General features: G+C 43.0%; 1 protein-coding gene across 9 annotated transcripts in view; it reads left to right on the plus strand.

Moving 5' to 3' along the window:
- Positions 1-13,436, plus strand: part of SLC38A10 (solute carrier family 38 member 10) — a 55,880-nt gene extending 42,444 nt beyond the window's left edge. For 4 of the 9 annotated variants that reach the window (XM_073560599.1, XM_073560602.1, XM_073560603.1 and 1 more), the window contains 6 exons: positions 1,316-1,483; positions 2,130-2,582; positions 5,439-5,528; positions 7,991-8,014; positions 8,621-8,770; positions 12,028-13,436. In XM_073560599.1, the coding sequence (XP_073416700.1) occupies positions 1,316-1,483; positions 2,130-2,582; positions 5,439-5,528; positions 7,991-8,014; positions 8,621-8,770; positions 12,028-13,016 (1,874 nt within the window). In that variant the 3' untranslated portion in view covers positions 13,017-13,436. The remainder of the gene's footprint in view (positions 1-1,315; positions 1,484-2,129; positions 2,583-5,438; positions 5,529-7,990; positions 8,015-8,620; positions 8,771-12,027) is intronic. The other 5 variants (XM_073560600.1, XM_073560605.1, XM_073560601.1 and 2 more) reach the window with 3 other exon arrangements.
- Positions 13,437-14,310: the final 874 nt, after the last annotated feature.

A 14,310-nucleotide genomic window follows, 5' to 3' on the forward strand; every position in this document is an offset into this window, starting at 1 on the left:
GCAGTTGAGCAGGCGTGCCAGGAATGGTCGAGGTGGGGCCCCCGGAGGCAGGGGTCTTGTAGGGACTCTGTGAGCTCTTTCAACGGCGAACATTGAGAATTCGTCCCCCAGGGAGGTCTTGAGCCAATCCTCCAGAAAATGCTCAGGATGCTGACCTTCCGAGCGCTTAGGCAGTCCAACAATACGGATGTTATTTCGGCGCATTCTGTTTTCTAAGTCATCCGCCTTCTGCTTCCAGGCATTCATGGAGCCCGACACTTTTGTCAGTTTAACCTCCATTGGTGTAATGGTATCTTCTACCTTAGACACCCTCGTCTCCACCTCTGTGATGCGCCCCCTCATGGCCTGCATATCCTGACGGAGTCTCCCCACCTCCGTATAGACATCCTCAATTTTCTCCGTCAGGGATGTCCTGGTCAATGAGAGAGCCTGCATCAACTGCTCAGATGCTTCTTTAAGGGTCAGTTCCTCCTGTTCCATCTCCTCCTCGCCCCCAGAATGGTGATTTTTGCGTTGAACTTGAGAAGATGTGCTCCTATTATGCCGCGCACCTTCAGCGGGATCAGATCTAGCGAACTCCTTCAATTTTTCCGCCGCTCCCGCCTCTTTAAGTGGGCTCATGATTGTCTGCAGTGTGCACTCACTATTCTGCTGGTGCAGTCACTGTGTACATACATTACATATCCTGTACTTATCCTGAGTTACATCCTGTTTTACACTCCAGAGCTGCACTCACTATTCTGCTGGTGGAGACACTGTGTACATACATTACATTACTTATCCTGTATTATACTCCAGAGCTGCACTCACTATTCTGCTGGTGCAGTCACTGTGTATGTACATTACAGTACTGATCCTGAGTTACATCCTGTATTATACCCCAGAGCTGCACTCGCTATTCTGCTAGTGCAGTCACTGTGTACATACATTACTGATCTTGTACTGATTCTGAGCTACATCCTGTATTATACCCCAGAGCTGCACTCACTATTCTGCTGGTGCAGTCACTGTGTACATACATTACATTACTTATCCTGTATTATACTCCAGAGCTGCACTCACTATTCTGCTGGTGCAGTCACTGTGTATGTTCATTACATTACTGATCCTGTACTGATCCTGAGTTACATCCTGTATTATACCCCAGAGCTGCAGTCGCTATTCTGCTGGTGCAGTCACTGTGTACATACATTACATTACATTACTGATCTTGTACTGATCCCGAGTTACATCCTGTATTATACTCCAGAGCTGCACTCACTATTCTGCTGCCTTCACAGCTGGAACCTCTAAAATGTCCGTCTCCTCTCTGCAGTCCCGAAACCAATTGTGGAAGAACCAGAAGATGACCGAGACAAACCTAAACTCCCTCCAAAGCAGGTAGAGGTGGAGCAGCCTCAGATTAAGGGGCCTATTGATGTTCCACAAAAGGAGGAAGGAAATGGGAAACAGCAAGAAGTACAACTGGACAGACCTGACCAAGGTACCATTCATACAGTACAAGAAGACTTCTCCACTCTCCTGACATGTCTGTTTTTAGTAAATACTTGTATTCCCTATAAAATAATTTCAGGGCATCTTTCTATGAATCTCATAGTAGAAAAAGACAGCAGGATGGCACTCACCGTTCTCTTGAAATGATTCACTTTATTTCATAAAGTGAATCATTTCAACAGGTCCCATTGGGACCTGTTGAAGTGCATTGTGCACGAAACGGCTGTCGTCCGTCTTTTTGCTTTTCTCCCGTGCCATTGCCTATGCTTTATTAATATGAAATAAAGTGAATAATTTCAAGAGAACGGTGAGTGCCATCCTGCTGTCTTTTTCTACTATGATATTTCATGTTTTTTCTTCACATGGAAAGAGCACCCGTTCAGCAAGGGTTACAGGTGTCACACTGATAGCGGTTATAAGTGGCTTTGCGGGTATTTCATTCTCAGGGACTGTGCCGGATGTTTCTTTTTTCTTTGACTTTCTATGAATCTGGTCCTATTATACTCCTGTAAAATGTATAGACTGTAACTATTTCCCTTTTAAATGTGTCTAGTTAGTGTGTGACCAGGTAGGGACACAGTCGGTTGGCTTAGTGTGGTGTCACCCTGATCATTCTCTCATCTTCTTCTGGTTAGCAGGCATTGCTGTCCCGGTCGGTGAAGCTCATAGACATGAACCGCCTGTCCCACGGGATGAAGTCCCTGTAGATGAACAGAAAGACCAGGAGGATTCCCAGCAGAAGAACCTGCCAAACAATGAGGTCGCTGTTGCTCCTAAGGATGGAAAACAGACTGAAAATAAAGAAGGTAATCCTGAACTAAAAGGGCAACCTCCAGTGGAAATGGTGGAGAAGGACCACGTTGCGGCCCCCCAGCAACCCCCACAGCAGGAGGGCTTACCTAAAAAGGAGCCAGAGAGGGACCCAGTAAAAGAAGATCTGGGTGTCCAGCCAGCAGACAGAGAGCAGCAGCTAGAAAAGAAAGTGGACGACTCAGATGACCTCAAGAACCTAGAAATTGTAGTAAGAGAGCCACCAAAAATTGATCTCGCCTTGGCCGAGAGAGTCCTTGAGAAGCAGCTCAGAGAAGGTAAGCAAAAGTTGTCCTAATTTTCCACCTTGAAAAGTACAGGACTTAAAAAAAAAAAAAAAAAAAAAAAAAATTATATACAGTTGTGGCCAAAAGTATTGACACCCCTGCAATTCTATCAGATAATACTCAGTTTCTTCCTGAAAATGATTGCAAACACAAATTCTTTGGTATTATTATCTTCATTTAATTTGTCTTAAATGAAAAAACATAAAAAGAATTGTCCTAAAGCCAAATTGGATATAATTCCACACCAAACATAAAAAAGAGGGTGGACAAAAGTATTGGCACTGTTCTAAAAATCATGTGATGCTTCTCTAATTTGTGTAATTAACAGCACCTGTAACTTACCTGTGGCACCTAACAGGTGTTGGCAATAACTAAATCACATTTGCAGCCAGTTGACATGGATTAAAGTTGGCTCAACCTCTGTCCTGTGTCCTTGTGTGTACCACATTGAGCATGGAGAAAAGAAAGAAGACCAAAGAACTGTCTGAGGACTTGAGAAAGCAAACGTGAGGAAGCATGAGCAATCTCAAGGCTACAAGTCCATCTCCAAAGACCAGAATGTTCCTGTGTCTACCGTGCGCAGTGTCATCAAGAAGTTTAAAGCCCATGGCACTGTGGCTAATCTCCCTAGATGTGGACGGTAAAGAAGAATTGACAAGAGATTTCAACGCAAGATTGTGCGGATGTTGGATAAAGAACCTCGACTAACATCCAAACAAGTTCAAGCTGCCCTGCAGTCCGAGGGTACAACAGTGTCAACCTGTACTTTCCGTCGGCGTCTGAATGAAAAGGGACTGTATGGTAGGAGACCCAGGAAGACCCCACTTCTTACCCCGAGACACAAAAAAGCCAGGCTGGAGTTTGCCAAAACTTACCTGAAAAAGCCTAAAACGTTTTGGAAGAATGTTCTCTGGTCAGATGAGACAAAAGTAGAGCTTTTTGGGCAAAGGCATCAACATAGAGTTTACAGGAGAAAAAAAGAGACATTCAAAGAAAAGAACACGGTCCCTACAGTCAAACATAGCGGAGGATCCCTGATGTTTTGGGGTTGCTTTGCTGCCTCTGGACTGCTTGCCCATGTGCATGGCTTTATGAAGTATGAAGACTACCAACACATTTTGCAGCATAATGTAGGGCCCAGTGTGAGAAAGCTGGGTCTCCCTCTGAGGTCATGGGTCTTCCAGCAGGACAATGACCCAAAACACACTTCAAAAAGCACTAGAAAATGGTTTGAGAGAAAGCACTGGAGACTTCTAAGGTGGCCAGCAATGAGTCCAGACCTGAATCCCATAGAACACCTGTAGAGAGATATAAAAATGGCAGTTTGGAGAAGGCACCCTTCAAATATCAGGGACCTGGAGCAGTTTGCCAAAGAAGAATGGTCTAAAATTCCTGCAGAGCATTGTAAAGGGCCTGTCACACTAAGCGATATCGCTATAACTTGTGACATTATAGCGATATTGCTAGCGATATCGCTGTGTCTGATACTTACCAACGAGCTGCTCCCCCGCTGGTTATCGCTGAACGCGCGAGAACGTCCAGGACTGTTTCTCGTCGTTGGCTTCCTGTGGAGAGACGAGCGTGGAGCCGGGCAGGAGGACGTCAGGATCGCCTAGTGTGACAGGTAAGTAACGACCCCCGTCCTCAGCGATGTCGCTGGTGAGATCTGCCTGTGTGGCAGCTCACTAGCGACCACTTAGCGATGCACCAGCGATCCTGACCGCGTCATATCGCTGGTCGGGATCGCTGATACATCGCTAAGTGTGACAGTACCTTTAGAAACTCATTGATGGTTACCGGAAGTGGTTGGTCGTAGTTATTTTGGCTAAAGGTTGTGCAACCAAGTATTAGGCTGAGGTTGCCAATACTTTTGTCTGGCCCATTTTTGGAGTTTTGTGTGAAATGATCAATGTTTTGCTTTTTGCTTCATTCTCTTTTGTGTTTTTTTTTCATTTAAGACAAATTAAATGAAGATAATACCAAAGAATTTGTGTTTGCAATCATTTTCAGGAAGAAACTGAGTATTATCTGACAGAATTGCAGGGGTGTCAATACTTTTGGCCACAACTGTATAATATTTATTTATTTGGTATTGTCCCATGCGCACAAATCCAGCCTTAAAAAAAAAAAAAAAACAATCAAAACTGTCACTGCCCTCCCTGAAAAACAACAACAATGCATTAGTAAGTGATCACAATTTTTTATCTATTCCAAAATGATCCCAATAAATCCGTCAGGTCAAAAGACAAGTCCAACACAAGTAAGTGTGGTGTCAAAAAATACCAACGCAAATTTTTTTTTTTTTTTTTTTTTTTTTTTTTTTTTTTTCATAAATGTCAGGGATTTTTTTGTTTTTTTTTTCACCACTTGTACAATAAACCAGAGTTATAGTTTCTTCTTATTGCTTAATTGTCCTGATCTCAAAAATTATATTGCCAGTTAATTTTTACTGCACAAAAAGCAGTAAATTAACCCCCACCCTCCAAAAAAAATATTGAAATAAAATATGCAATTCCACCATTTTTTTTTTTTTATTTTACTTTAAAATTCTTCCTGTTTTTCAGTACATTGTATGGTACATTTGTTTTTTCTTTTTATGTTTGGAGGTATCAAAGTTAAGAATATTAGGAGAGTAGAAAACCAAAGGGAAAAAAGAAAATTGTCCGTGGCGGGAACGAGTTTAAAAGGAAATGCATTTGCGCCTTTTCTTCAGTAGGGGGAGCTCTAGCACTTGACTGTCAGGCGTGTTTTCCTCCTTCGCTGCACATTCTGCTCCCTTTAACAAGATTAGATTCGCATGGAGAAGAGTCGGCTGCTCTGATTGTGACCTTTTCACTGCCTTTCCAGATGAGAAGAAAGAGCAGCCACCTGGCGACACTGGACCGGAGCAGCGTGATGTGAGAAATGTCGACATGAAGGCTGTTGAAAATCAAGAAGGTTGGTGCTTTTCTTTACGTCTACCCTGCCATGAAACATTCAGCCCTGTGAGAAGGTTTCCGCATTGCCAAGCATGACTCCTGGTCACACCGTTCTGCTCCGGCCACGGTGATGGCACTCCAAAGTCAAGTTCATTCTTTTACTATCCAAGTTTTACTTTTCTGTCAAATTAGTAAAAAGGCAGAGTTGCTCGCAACCAATATGACAATTATTACAGCTTCCTAAGTAACTGGTACTCAGCTCTTCTATACTCCTGAATATTATAACTATAATAATACTGCCTCTATGTACAAGTATATACAGTGGGGGAAATAAGTATTTGATCCCTTGCTGATTTTGCGAGTTTGCCCACTGACAGACATGAACAGTATATACTGTAATTTTAAGGGTATGTTAAATTTAACATTGAGAGAATATCAAAAATATAATTCAGAAAATCACATTGTATAAATTATATAAATTTATTTGCATTTTGCAGTGGGAAATAAGTATTTGATCCCCTACCAACTATTAAGAGTTCTGACTCCTACAGACCAGTTAGACGCTCCTAATCAACTCGTTACCTGCATTAAAGCTGTCTTACATAGTCAACTTTATAAAAGACTCCTGTCCACAGACTCAATTAATCAGTCAGACTCTAACCTCTACAACAAGGGCAAGACCAAAGAGCTTTATAAAAATGTCAAGGATAAGATCATAGACCTGCACAAAGCTGGAATGGGCCACAAAACCATAAGTGAGACGCTGGATGAGCAGGAGGCAACTGTTGGTGCAATAGTAAGAAAATGGTAGAAATACAAAATGACTGTCGGTCAACATCGATCTGGGGCATCATGCAAAATCTCACCTCATGGAGTATGCTTGATCATGAGGAAGGTGAGAGATCAGTCTAAAACTACACGGGGGAAACTTGTTAATGATCTCAAGGCAGCTAGGACCACAGTCACCAAGAAAACCATTTGTAACACATTACGCCGTAAACGTTTAAAATCCTGCAGTTCCTGCAAGGTTCCCCTGCTCAAGAAGGTACACGTACAGGCCCATCTGAAGTTTGCCAATGAACACCTGGATGATTCTGTGAGTGACTGGGAGAAGATGAGACACATTTCTCTTTGGCATTTAGTCAACACGCCATATTTGGAAGAAGAGAAATGTTGCCTATGACCCAAAGAACACCATCCCCACTGTCAAGCATGGAGGTGGAAACATTATGTTTTGGGGGGGTGGCTCTGCTAAGGGCACAGGACTACTTCAACGCATCAATGAGAGAATGGATGGCGCCATGTACCGTAAAATCCTGAGTGACCACCTCCTTCCCTCCGCCAGGACATTTAAAATGGGTCATGGCTTGGTCTTCCAGCAAGACAATGACCCAAAACATACAGTCAAGGCAACAAAGGAGTGGCTCAAATGAAGCACATTAAGGTCATGGAGTGGCCTAGCCAGTCTCCAGACCTTAATCCCATAGAAAACTTATGGAGGGAGTTGAAGCTCCGAGTTGCCAAACGACAGCCTCAAAATCTTAATGATTTAGAGATGATATGCAAAGAGGAGTGGACCAAAATTCTTCCTGACGTGTGCAAACCTCATCATCAACTACAAAACAAAAAATTGAGTGCTGTTCTTGCCGACAAGGGTTTTACCTCCAAGTATTAAGTCTTGTTTGCCAGAGGGATCAAATACTTATTTACCACTGGAAAATGCAAATAAATTTTATATACTTTATACAATGTGATTTTCTGGATTTTATTTTTGATATTCTGTGTTAAAATTAGCCTACCCTTAAAATTATAGACTGTTCATGTCTTTGTCAGTGGGCAAACTTCCAAAATCAGCAAAGGATCAAATACTTATTTCCCCCACTGTAACGACGATAATACTGCCCCTATGTACAAGAATATAACTACTATAATACTGCCCCTATGTACAAGAATATAACTACTATAATACTGCCCATTATATGTAGGGATATAACTACTATAAGGCTGTGTTTACACACAGCGTTTTTTTTCGCGTTTTTCCAAAAAATCCGCTCAAACGCTTAAAAGAAGCTTCCCATTCATTTTAATGCATTTTGCACTTTTTGTGCATATTGATGCGTTTTTTACCGCAAAAAAAGCTTTGCGGTAAAAAATGCAGCATGCTTATTAATTTTGCGGTAAATTCCGCATTTCTGGCTATTTTCTGTGTGTCTGGGGACGCACGGAAAAAAAAAAAAACGCATAAAAAAACGCGCGTTTTTTCCGCTAAAAAACGCGCGTTTTCTGGGAAGGAGTCTTGTTTTTATGCCGAAATTTTCTGCATACGTGTGCACATAGCCTAATAGTGCTCCTATGTGCAAGAATATTAATCTGAAAGGGTAGAGATGTTTTGGGCTTGTGTGCAGCTTAGATTTGCTTCTTCCTTGCTTTCATGCCCTTTCTCTGTCTTTTTTCCCCCTTGTTCTCCTGGATCCTTCACAGCTGATAAGAGGAGGCTAGCAGAACGTAAGCATGGTTATGTGAGGCATGTGCAGTGTAGGACTGTGTGATCCTTTTCTTCCTAATGTACATAGTTGACATCTTCTAGTACTAATCTCTGTAACTTCATGTTTTTGTGTCTGATTTACTGTCCAAATTCCCTTGCGGCTTGTGTCACTATAGAGAGGCCGTTGTGAAATGGCTTGGGGGGGCGGGGGGGGACCACGCTTGGACGTTGCTGGGGGAATGGCGCTCGGCCGTTGTGTAGTGGCTGGGGGGTACGGTGCTTGGCCATTGCAAAGTGGCTGGTGGGACTGCGATTGGCCATTGCAGATCGGCTGGGGGAGGACCACGCTCGGCCGTTAGAGTGGCTGAGGGAGATGGGGGGGGGGGGGCTGTGCTTGGCGGATCGTTAGGTGATGGCTGATTAGTCACTTGGGTTTGGTGACCTGTTCGGGCAAGTGGTGGTTCAGGGGACATGTTTGGGGAGTACGTTATTTAGCAGGATTGTGATCTTGCTGTGGATCTGCGGAGGTCTGGAGATGGCTTTTCTTGTTTTCTGAAACCCTGTAACAACAACAGACTGATATTGTTTTACCTTTCATTTCTAAATGTTCTCTGTTTGGATTACAGATGCAGGTAAAGTGGAGATGCTGGACCACGCCATCCTGTTACAGGTCATCAAGGAGCAGCAGGTGCAGCAGAAGCGACTCCTGGACCAGCAGGAGAAGCTGCTGGAGGTGATCAAGGAGCAGCACATGGAGATTCACCAGGAGCAGCAAGGTGAGACAGCGCGTCCGAGGACAAGCAAGTCATTGTACATGGTAATCGTTCACCAGTACAGTGTCCAGTCTTATCCATTTCCTAGAACAATAGGTTCAAGGAAAGGGGAGGGGGCCTTCCTGCACAGAGATTGAAGCTTCAGAGACTGGGAGTTCTGTGGAAACTGTTTGGGTAAGAATACAAGGACAGAACAATGGAAAGGACACCATTGTAGGCATTTACTACAGGCCGCCTGTGCAAGCTGAAGATATGGATGAACTCTTTATGCATCAAATGGCCAAGTTCTCCAAAAAATATGACATAGTTGTCATGGGAGATTTCAACTATCCAGACATTTGTTGGGAATCTCTCTCAGGCAAAACTAACAGGTCAAGGAAATTCTTATCCTCTCTTGCTGACAACTTTATCTTCCAAAAGGTAGGGGAGAAAACAAGGGGAACTGCTACCTTGGATCTAATCCTTATAAACAGGGAGGAAATGGTTGAGGAGGTAAAAGTGGCTGGAACTCTAGGAGGTAGCGACCATGCTATTTTAGAATTTTGGATAACTAGAGGCGGAAGACCTGTGAAGACTCAGACGTCAAGGTTAGATTTCAGAAAGGCAGATTTTAAGGGATTCAGAAAGATAATTGGAGGGATCCAATGGCTGGATATCCTTAAAGACAAAAATGTCCAGGAAGGATGGGAAATCTTGAAAAATGAAATTCTCAAAGCACAGTTGTTAACAATTCCGAAAAGAGGGAAGAATAGGAAGCATTTAAGGAAACCAGGATGGGTGAACACAGAACTTAAGCACATGCTAAAAAGGAAGAAAAAAATGTTTATAAAATGGAAAGAGGGAGGCATATCTAAAGAAGAATATAATGTTGTCTGCAGAATCTGCAGGACACAAATCAGATTATCTAAAGCTGAAAATGAATTGAGGCTTGCAAGAGATGTCAAAAGCAATAATAAAGGATTTTGGGGATATGTCAAAAGTAAAAGAAAAGTCAAAGATGCTATAGGATTTTTACAGGATGAAAATGATGAAATGGTAAGACAGGATGTTGAGAAGGCTGAACTTTTAAATTCCTATTTTGCATCTGTTTTCTCTCAGAAAGGAAATGTAACACCAACTGTTATTCACGGTCCTATTAAGGGAATAGAAGAATCCAGGATATCTATAAACAGAAAGATAGTGAGGAAACACTTAGCTAACCTAAATGAATTCAAGTCTCCAGGTCCAGATGAATTACACCCCAGAGTACTGAAGGAGATAGCAGAAGAAATTTCTGAACCACTCTCCATAATCTTTGAAAATTCTTGGAGAACAGGAGAAGTGCCAGAAGACTGGAGAAGAGCAAATGTTGTTCCTATCTTCAAAAAGGGGAAGAAGGTGGACCCAGGCAACTATAGGCCGGTGAGTCTGACTTCTATACCAGGAAAGATCTTTGAACAAATTATTAAACAACATGTAAGTCAATACCTGGATAAGAATGAAGTGATCAAACAGAGTCAGCATGGGTTTGTAACTAATAAGTCATGTCAGACTAACTTAATTTCCTTCTATGACGGTATCACTGATTGGGTGGATCAAGGAAATGCTGTAGATATAGTATATCTTGACTTCAGCAAAGCATTTGACAAAGTCTCTCATACAATCCTTATTGAAAAAATGACTAAGTATGGAATGGACAAGGCAACTGTTAGGTGGATTCATAGCTGGCTTAGTGATCGGACCCAAAGAGTGGTCGTAAATGGCTGCACATCCAGTTGGAAGAATGTCTCAAGTGGGGTACCACAGGGCTCTGTCCTGGGCCCTGTATTGTTCAACATCTTTATCAACGATTTAGATGAAGGAATTGAGGGTAAACTGATTAAATTTGCTGATGACACAAAGCTAGGAGGGATAGCTAATACTAGAGAAGAGAGAGAGAGGATTCAAAAAGATTTAAATAAACTGGAGAAGTGGGCAGTAACTAACAGAATGGTTTTTAACAGGGAGAAATGCAAAGTACTACATCTGGGCAATAAAAATGAAAAAAGCATATATAGAATGGGAGGAATAGGGCTAAGTGACAGCACATGTGAAAAAGACTTGGGTATACTAATAGATCACAGACTGAATATGAGTCAACAGTGTGATGCAGCAGCAAAAAAGGCAAATGCAGTTCTAGGATGTATTAACAGAAGCATACAGTCTAGATCACGTGAAGTCATTATTTCCCTCTACTCCTCTTTGGTCAGACCTCATCTGGAATATTGTGTCCAGTTTTGGGCACCACATTTTAAAAAAGACATCAACAAACTGGAGCAAGTTCAGAAAAGAGTGACCAGAATGGTGACCGGTCTGCAAACCCTGTCTTATGAGGAAAGGTTGCAGGATTTGGGAATGTTTAGTTTGCAAAAGAGAAGACTGAGAGGAGACTTAATTGCTGTCTACAAATATCTAAAGGGCTGTCACATTGTAGAAGGATCAACTTTATTCTCATTTGCACAAGGAAAGACTAGAAGCAATGGGATGAAACTGAATGGGAGGAGACACAGATTAGATATTAGAAAAAACTTTTTGACAGTTAGAGTGATCAATGAGTGGAACAGGCTGCCACGAGAAGTGGTGAGTTCTCCTTCAATGGAAGTCTTCAAACAGAGGCTGGACAGACATCTGACTGGGATGATTTAGTGAATCCTGCTTTGAGCAGGGGGTTGGACCAGATGGCCCAGGAGGTCCCTTCCAACTCTACGATTCTATGATTCTAAGCAGGTGTCTCCTAGTGCTGGACCACTAATATGACTGCAACTGACACCAACCAAAATGAAGCCCTCCTTTTTTTTTTTCTTGGGACCTGTAAGTATACATCCTTTTTTCTTTTGATATGTATGACCAAATAAATTACCAAAAGGGAAATGGCTACTCCAATTTGTCAATATTTCCCTGTACATTCTGGTACTATCCAAACATTGTGAGACTGTATAAGGGCATACCGCAGTTTACAGTGGTCAGTTTACTCATACATTTCACGGAAGAATAGAGTTGAGCCAGTCAATTCACAGGATCCAGTCTAAGAAAAAAAAAAATCTGTGACTAGTGGACGGGAGCCTTGAGAATCTGGTCTTACTGCCCGACATTGCTTCTCTTATCCCAGATCTGTGCCCCTCCTTAGTTTTCTCCTCTGGGCGGAAGCTGTTATAACATAAGCATTTTTCCTCAAAGGAAGAATTGGGAGGAGATAATTGTTTTGTTTTTGTACTAATTACTGTAACTGAATTTTGTTCTAGGTGACAAACCAGAAGCACGAGCCGCGGAGCATCCAAAGAACATGGAGGATGTTAAGGTTGGAGAAGCTGACAAAGGTTTGGACATCAAGAACGTGCCCCCTGTAGATGTACAACCGGAAGCAACTAAAAAGGAGACAGATAAAGTTGCCAACACAGTACCTGGAAAACCTGAACTGGAGAAGGGCAATGGTCTGGATATCGCAGAGAAGGCTCAAAAGCCAGAGGTTAAAAAAAGTGATGATAATCTGCTCCCTCATAAAGTTGAGCAGCAGAAGAATGAAAGCCCTGCCATGGATCAGGCGGCCGTGCAGGTTGTAAAACAGTCTCTGGACAAATTAAATGTACAAAAACCCTCACAGCAAGAGAAGGAAGCGCTGAAGATCCAAGACCAGGTTCATGCACAAGCCAGAGATCAGGTGGAGGTATTGAAAGATAAGGAGAACAGTGTTGTGCTGGCCTCTCCCGACAAGGAGATAAAGATGAAGGAACGTCCTCCTCCTAAGGAGAAAATCGTGAAAACAGGAGCTGACCCCTTAGAGCAGCATAAAGGACAACTTGAAGATGGACCAGAAGTTGGACCTGGACAAGTTCAGCATTTGCATCAGGACCTACAGAATCAAGGCCAAAACATCAAGGTGGAGAAAGAAGCAGCCAGGTCAAGAGAGTCCATGCACCATGTTAGGGATACCAAACTAGGGGCTGGTCCAGAATATGGTGCTGCACCAGAAAATGACCAGGGGAAGCAGAACAGGGACCTGAAACTACAAGATGACTTGGAACTTAGAAGAAAGAAGAGAGATCTTGAGGATGAAGAATATATGGAGAAAGATGGAACTCTAATAGGATTCAACCACGCGCCCAACCCAAGAATTAATGACCTTCATGCGGCCCTGGAGACTCATCTTAATGCTGCAGTGGCTGAGGCCGGTCTGCAGGCGGTGTACAGCCGGCAGATCAAGCAGTTTGCGGAACAAGAGAAAAAAAGATGATGATGTAAGGTGGTTCCACATTAGGCGCGGCTCACAGGGAACTTGGTTGCGATGGGACTTACATTCAATACCCCCTTGATGTGAAACGGTGGTCAGAACTGGTAGTTATGCTGCAAACTCAACCAATACTGTACGTCTCAGGTAGTATTACTCGTCAGGTCACATTTTGAGAAAAGCATGTCAACAGAAGTCGAAGTCCGGAGCTTCGTTGATGAGATGTGACCTACCTTCTGTCCATTCCAGTTGTGATCTCATCCATGAGGACATGGTCACCCGTGCAGTGACGCCTTCAGAACGGATTTGTACTTTCTAGGATGAGACTATCATTTCTTAACCTTGTGCCTTTTACCTTTGTGTTGGCCTGTGCCGTGTTTCAACCTTTGACCTTCTTACTCCATATTATTAAACATGGCCTCATGATTTCTGCTCGTCTGTCAGTGGAAGCATTTGATGCAGGGTGCGGATAAACACAGTTCGGTAATGTCCATAACGCCATCTGCATCAGTCTTTGTTCATTATACCGTTCTATGTACCATCCCCTCATGTTGCCTCCTGGAGCTCTACTACCGGCGTCCGAATGATCCGTCACAGCACACAGTCCTCTCTATTCCTGCCCTAATCTCTAGATCTCCCTACTCTAATCATAAACTATCGGTGCAGAAACCTGTTACAGGGACACAAGCAACAAAGGGGCTTTCATCTGCAGGGTGATGGGCAGAAATCCTTCCATTTTCCCAGCCCACTAAGGATAACTAACATTACTTTCTACTGTAGACCACCAAGGATACTAAATATTAGAGTTGAGCGACTTTTGGTTTTTTAGGGTCGCGTTTCGTTTCGTGAAACCCGACTTTTCCAAAAGTCGGGTCGAGCAAGATCGTCCGATTACAGGGAAAAGTCGGGGTCGTCCCGAAACACGAAACCCAATGTAAGTCAATGGGGAATAAAAGTCGGCAGTGAGAGGAGGACAGGAAACACACCTACAGTGCCCATTTGAATGCCAAAAGCATCAATTCTTCTTTCTTAAGCTTGTCAACCTTAATTAACTTCATAATACAAGTTACGCACTGAAAAATGGGGGTTATTTGGCTACAAACTGTGGGGGGGGGAGGGCTGGCTCCAGGTTTTCATGTGCCCTGGGCGAAAGAGCGCCCCTTTAACACATACCACAACTCATCATGCTCCGATACGGCAGAGAAATAGCGGTATAGTACAATGAAAAATACCTCACTTTTTACATCTCATGACGAGGCCCATCTATTTCTCCATACAGAATCATTGGTCCCATATAATG

The sequence above is a fragment of the Dendrobates tinctorius genome, unplaced genomic scaffold, assembly GCF_039654945.1.
Source record: "Dendrobates tinctorius isolate UK_male_01 unplaced genomic scaffold, ASM3965494v1 ptg000014l, whole genome shotgun sequence".
NCBI classification, from domain to species: domain Eukaryota; kingdom Metazoa; phylum Chordata; class Amphibia; order Anura; family Dendrobatidae; genus Dendrobates; species Dendrobates tinctorius.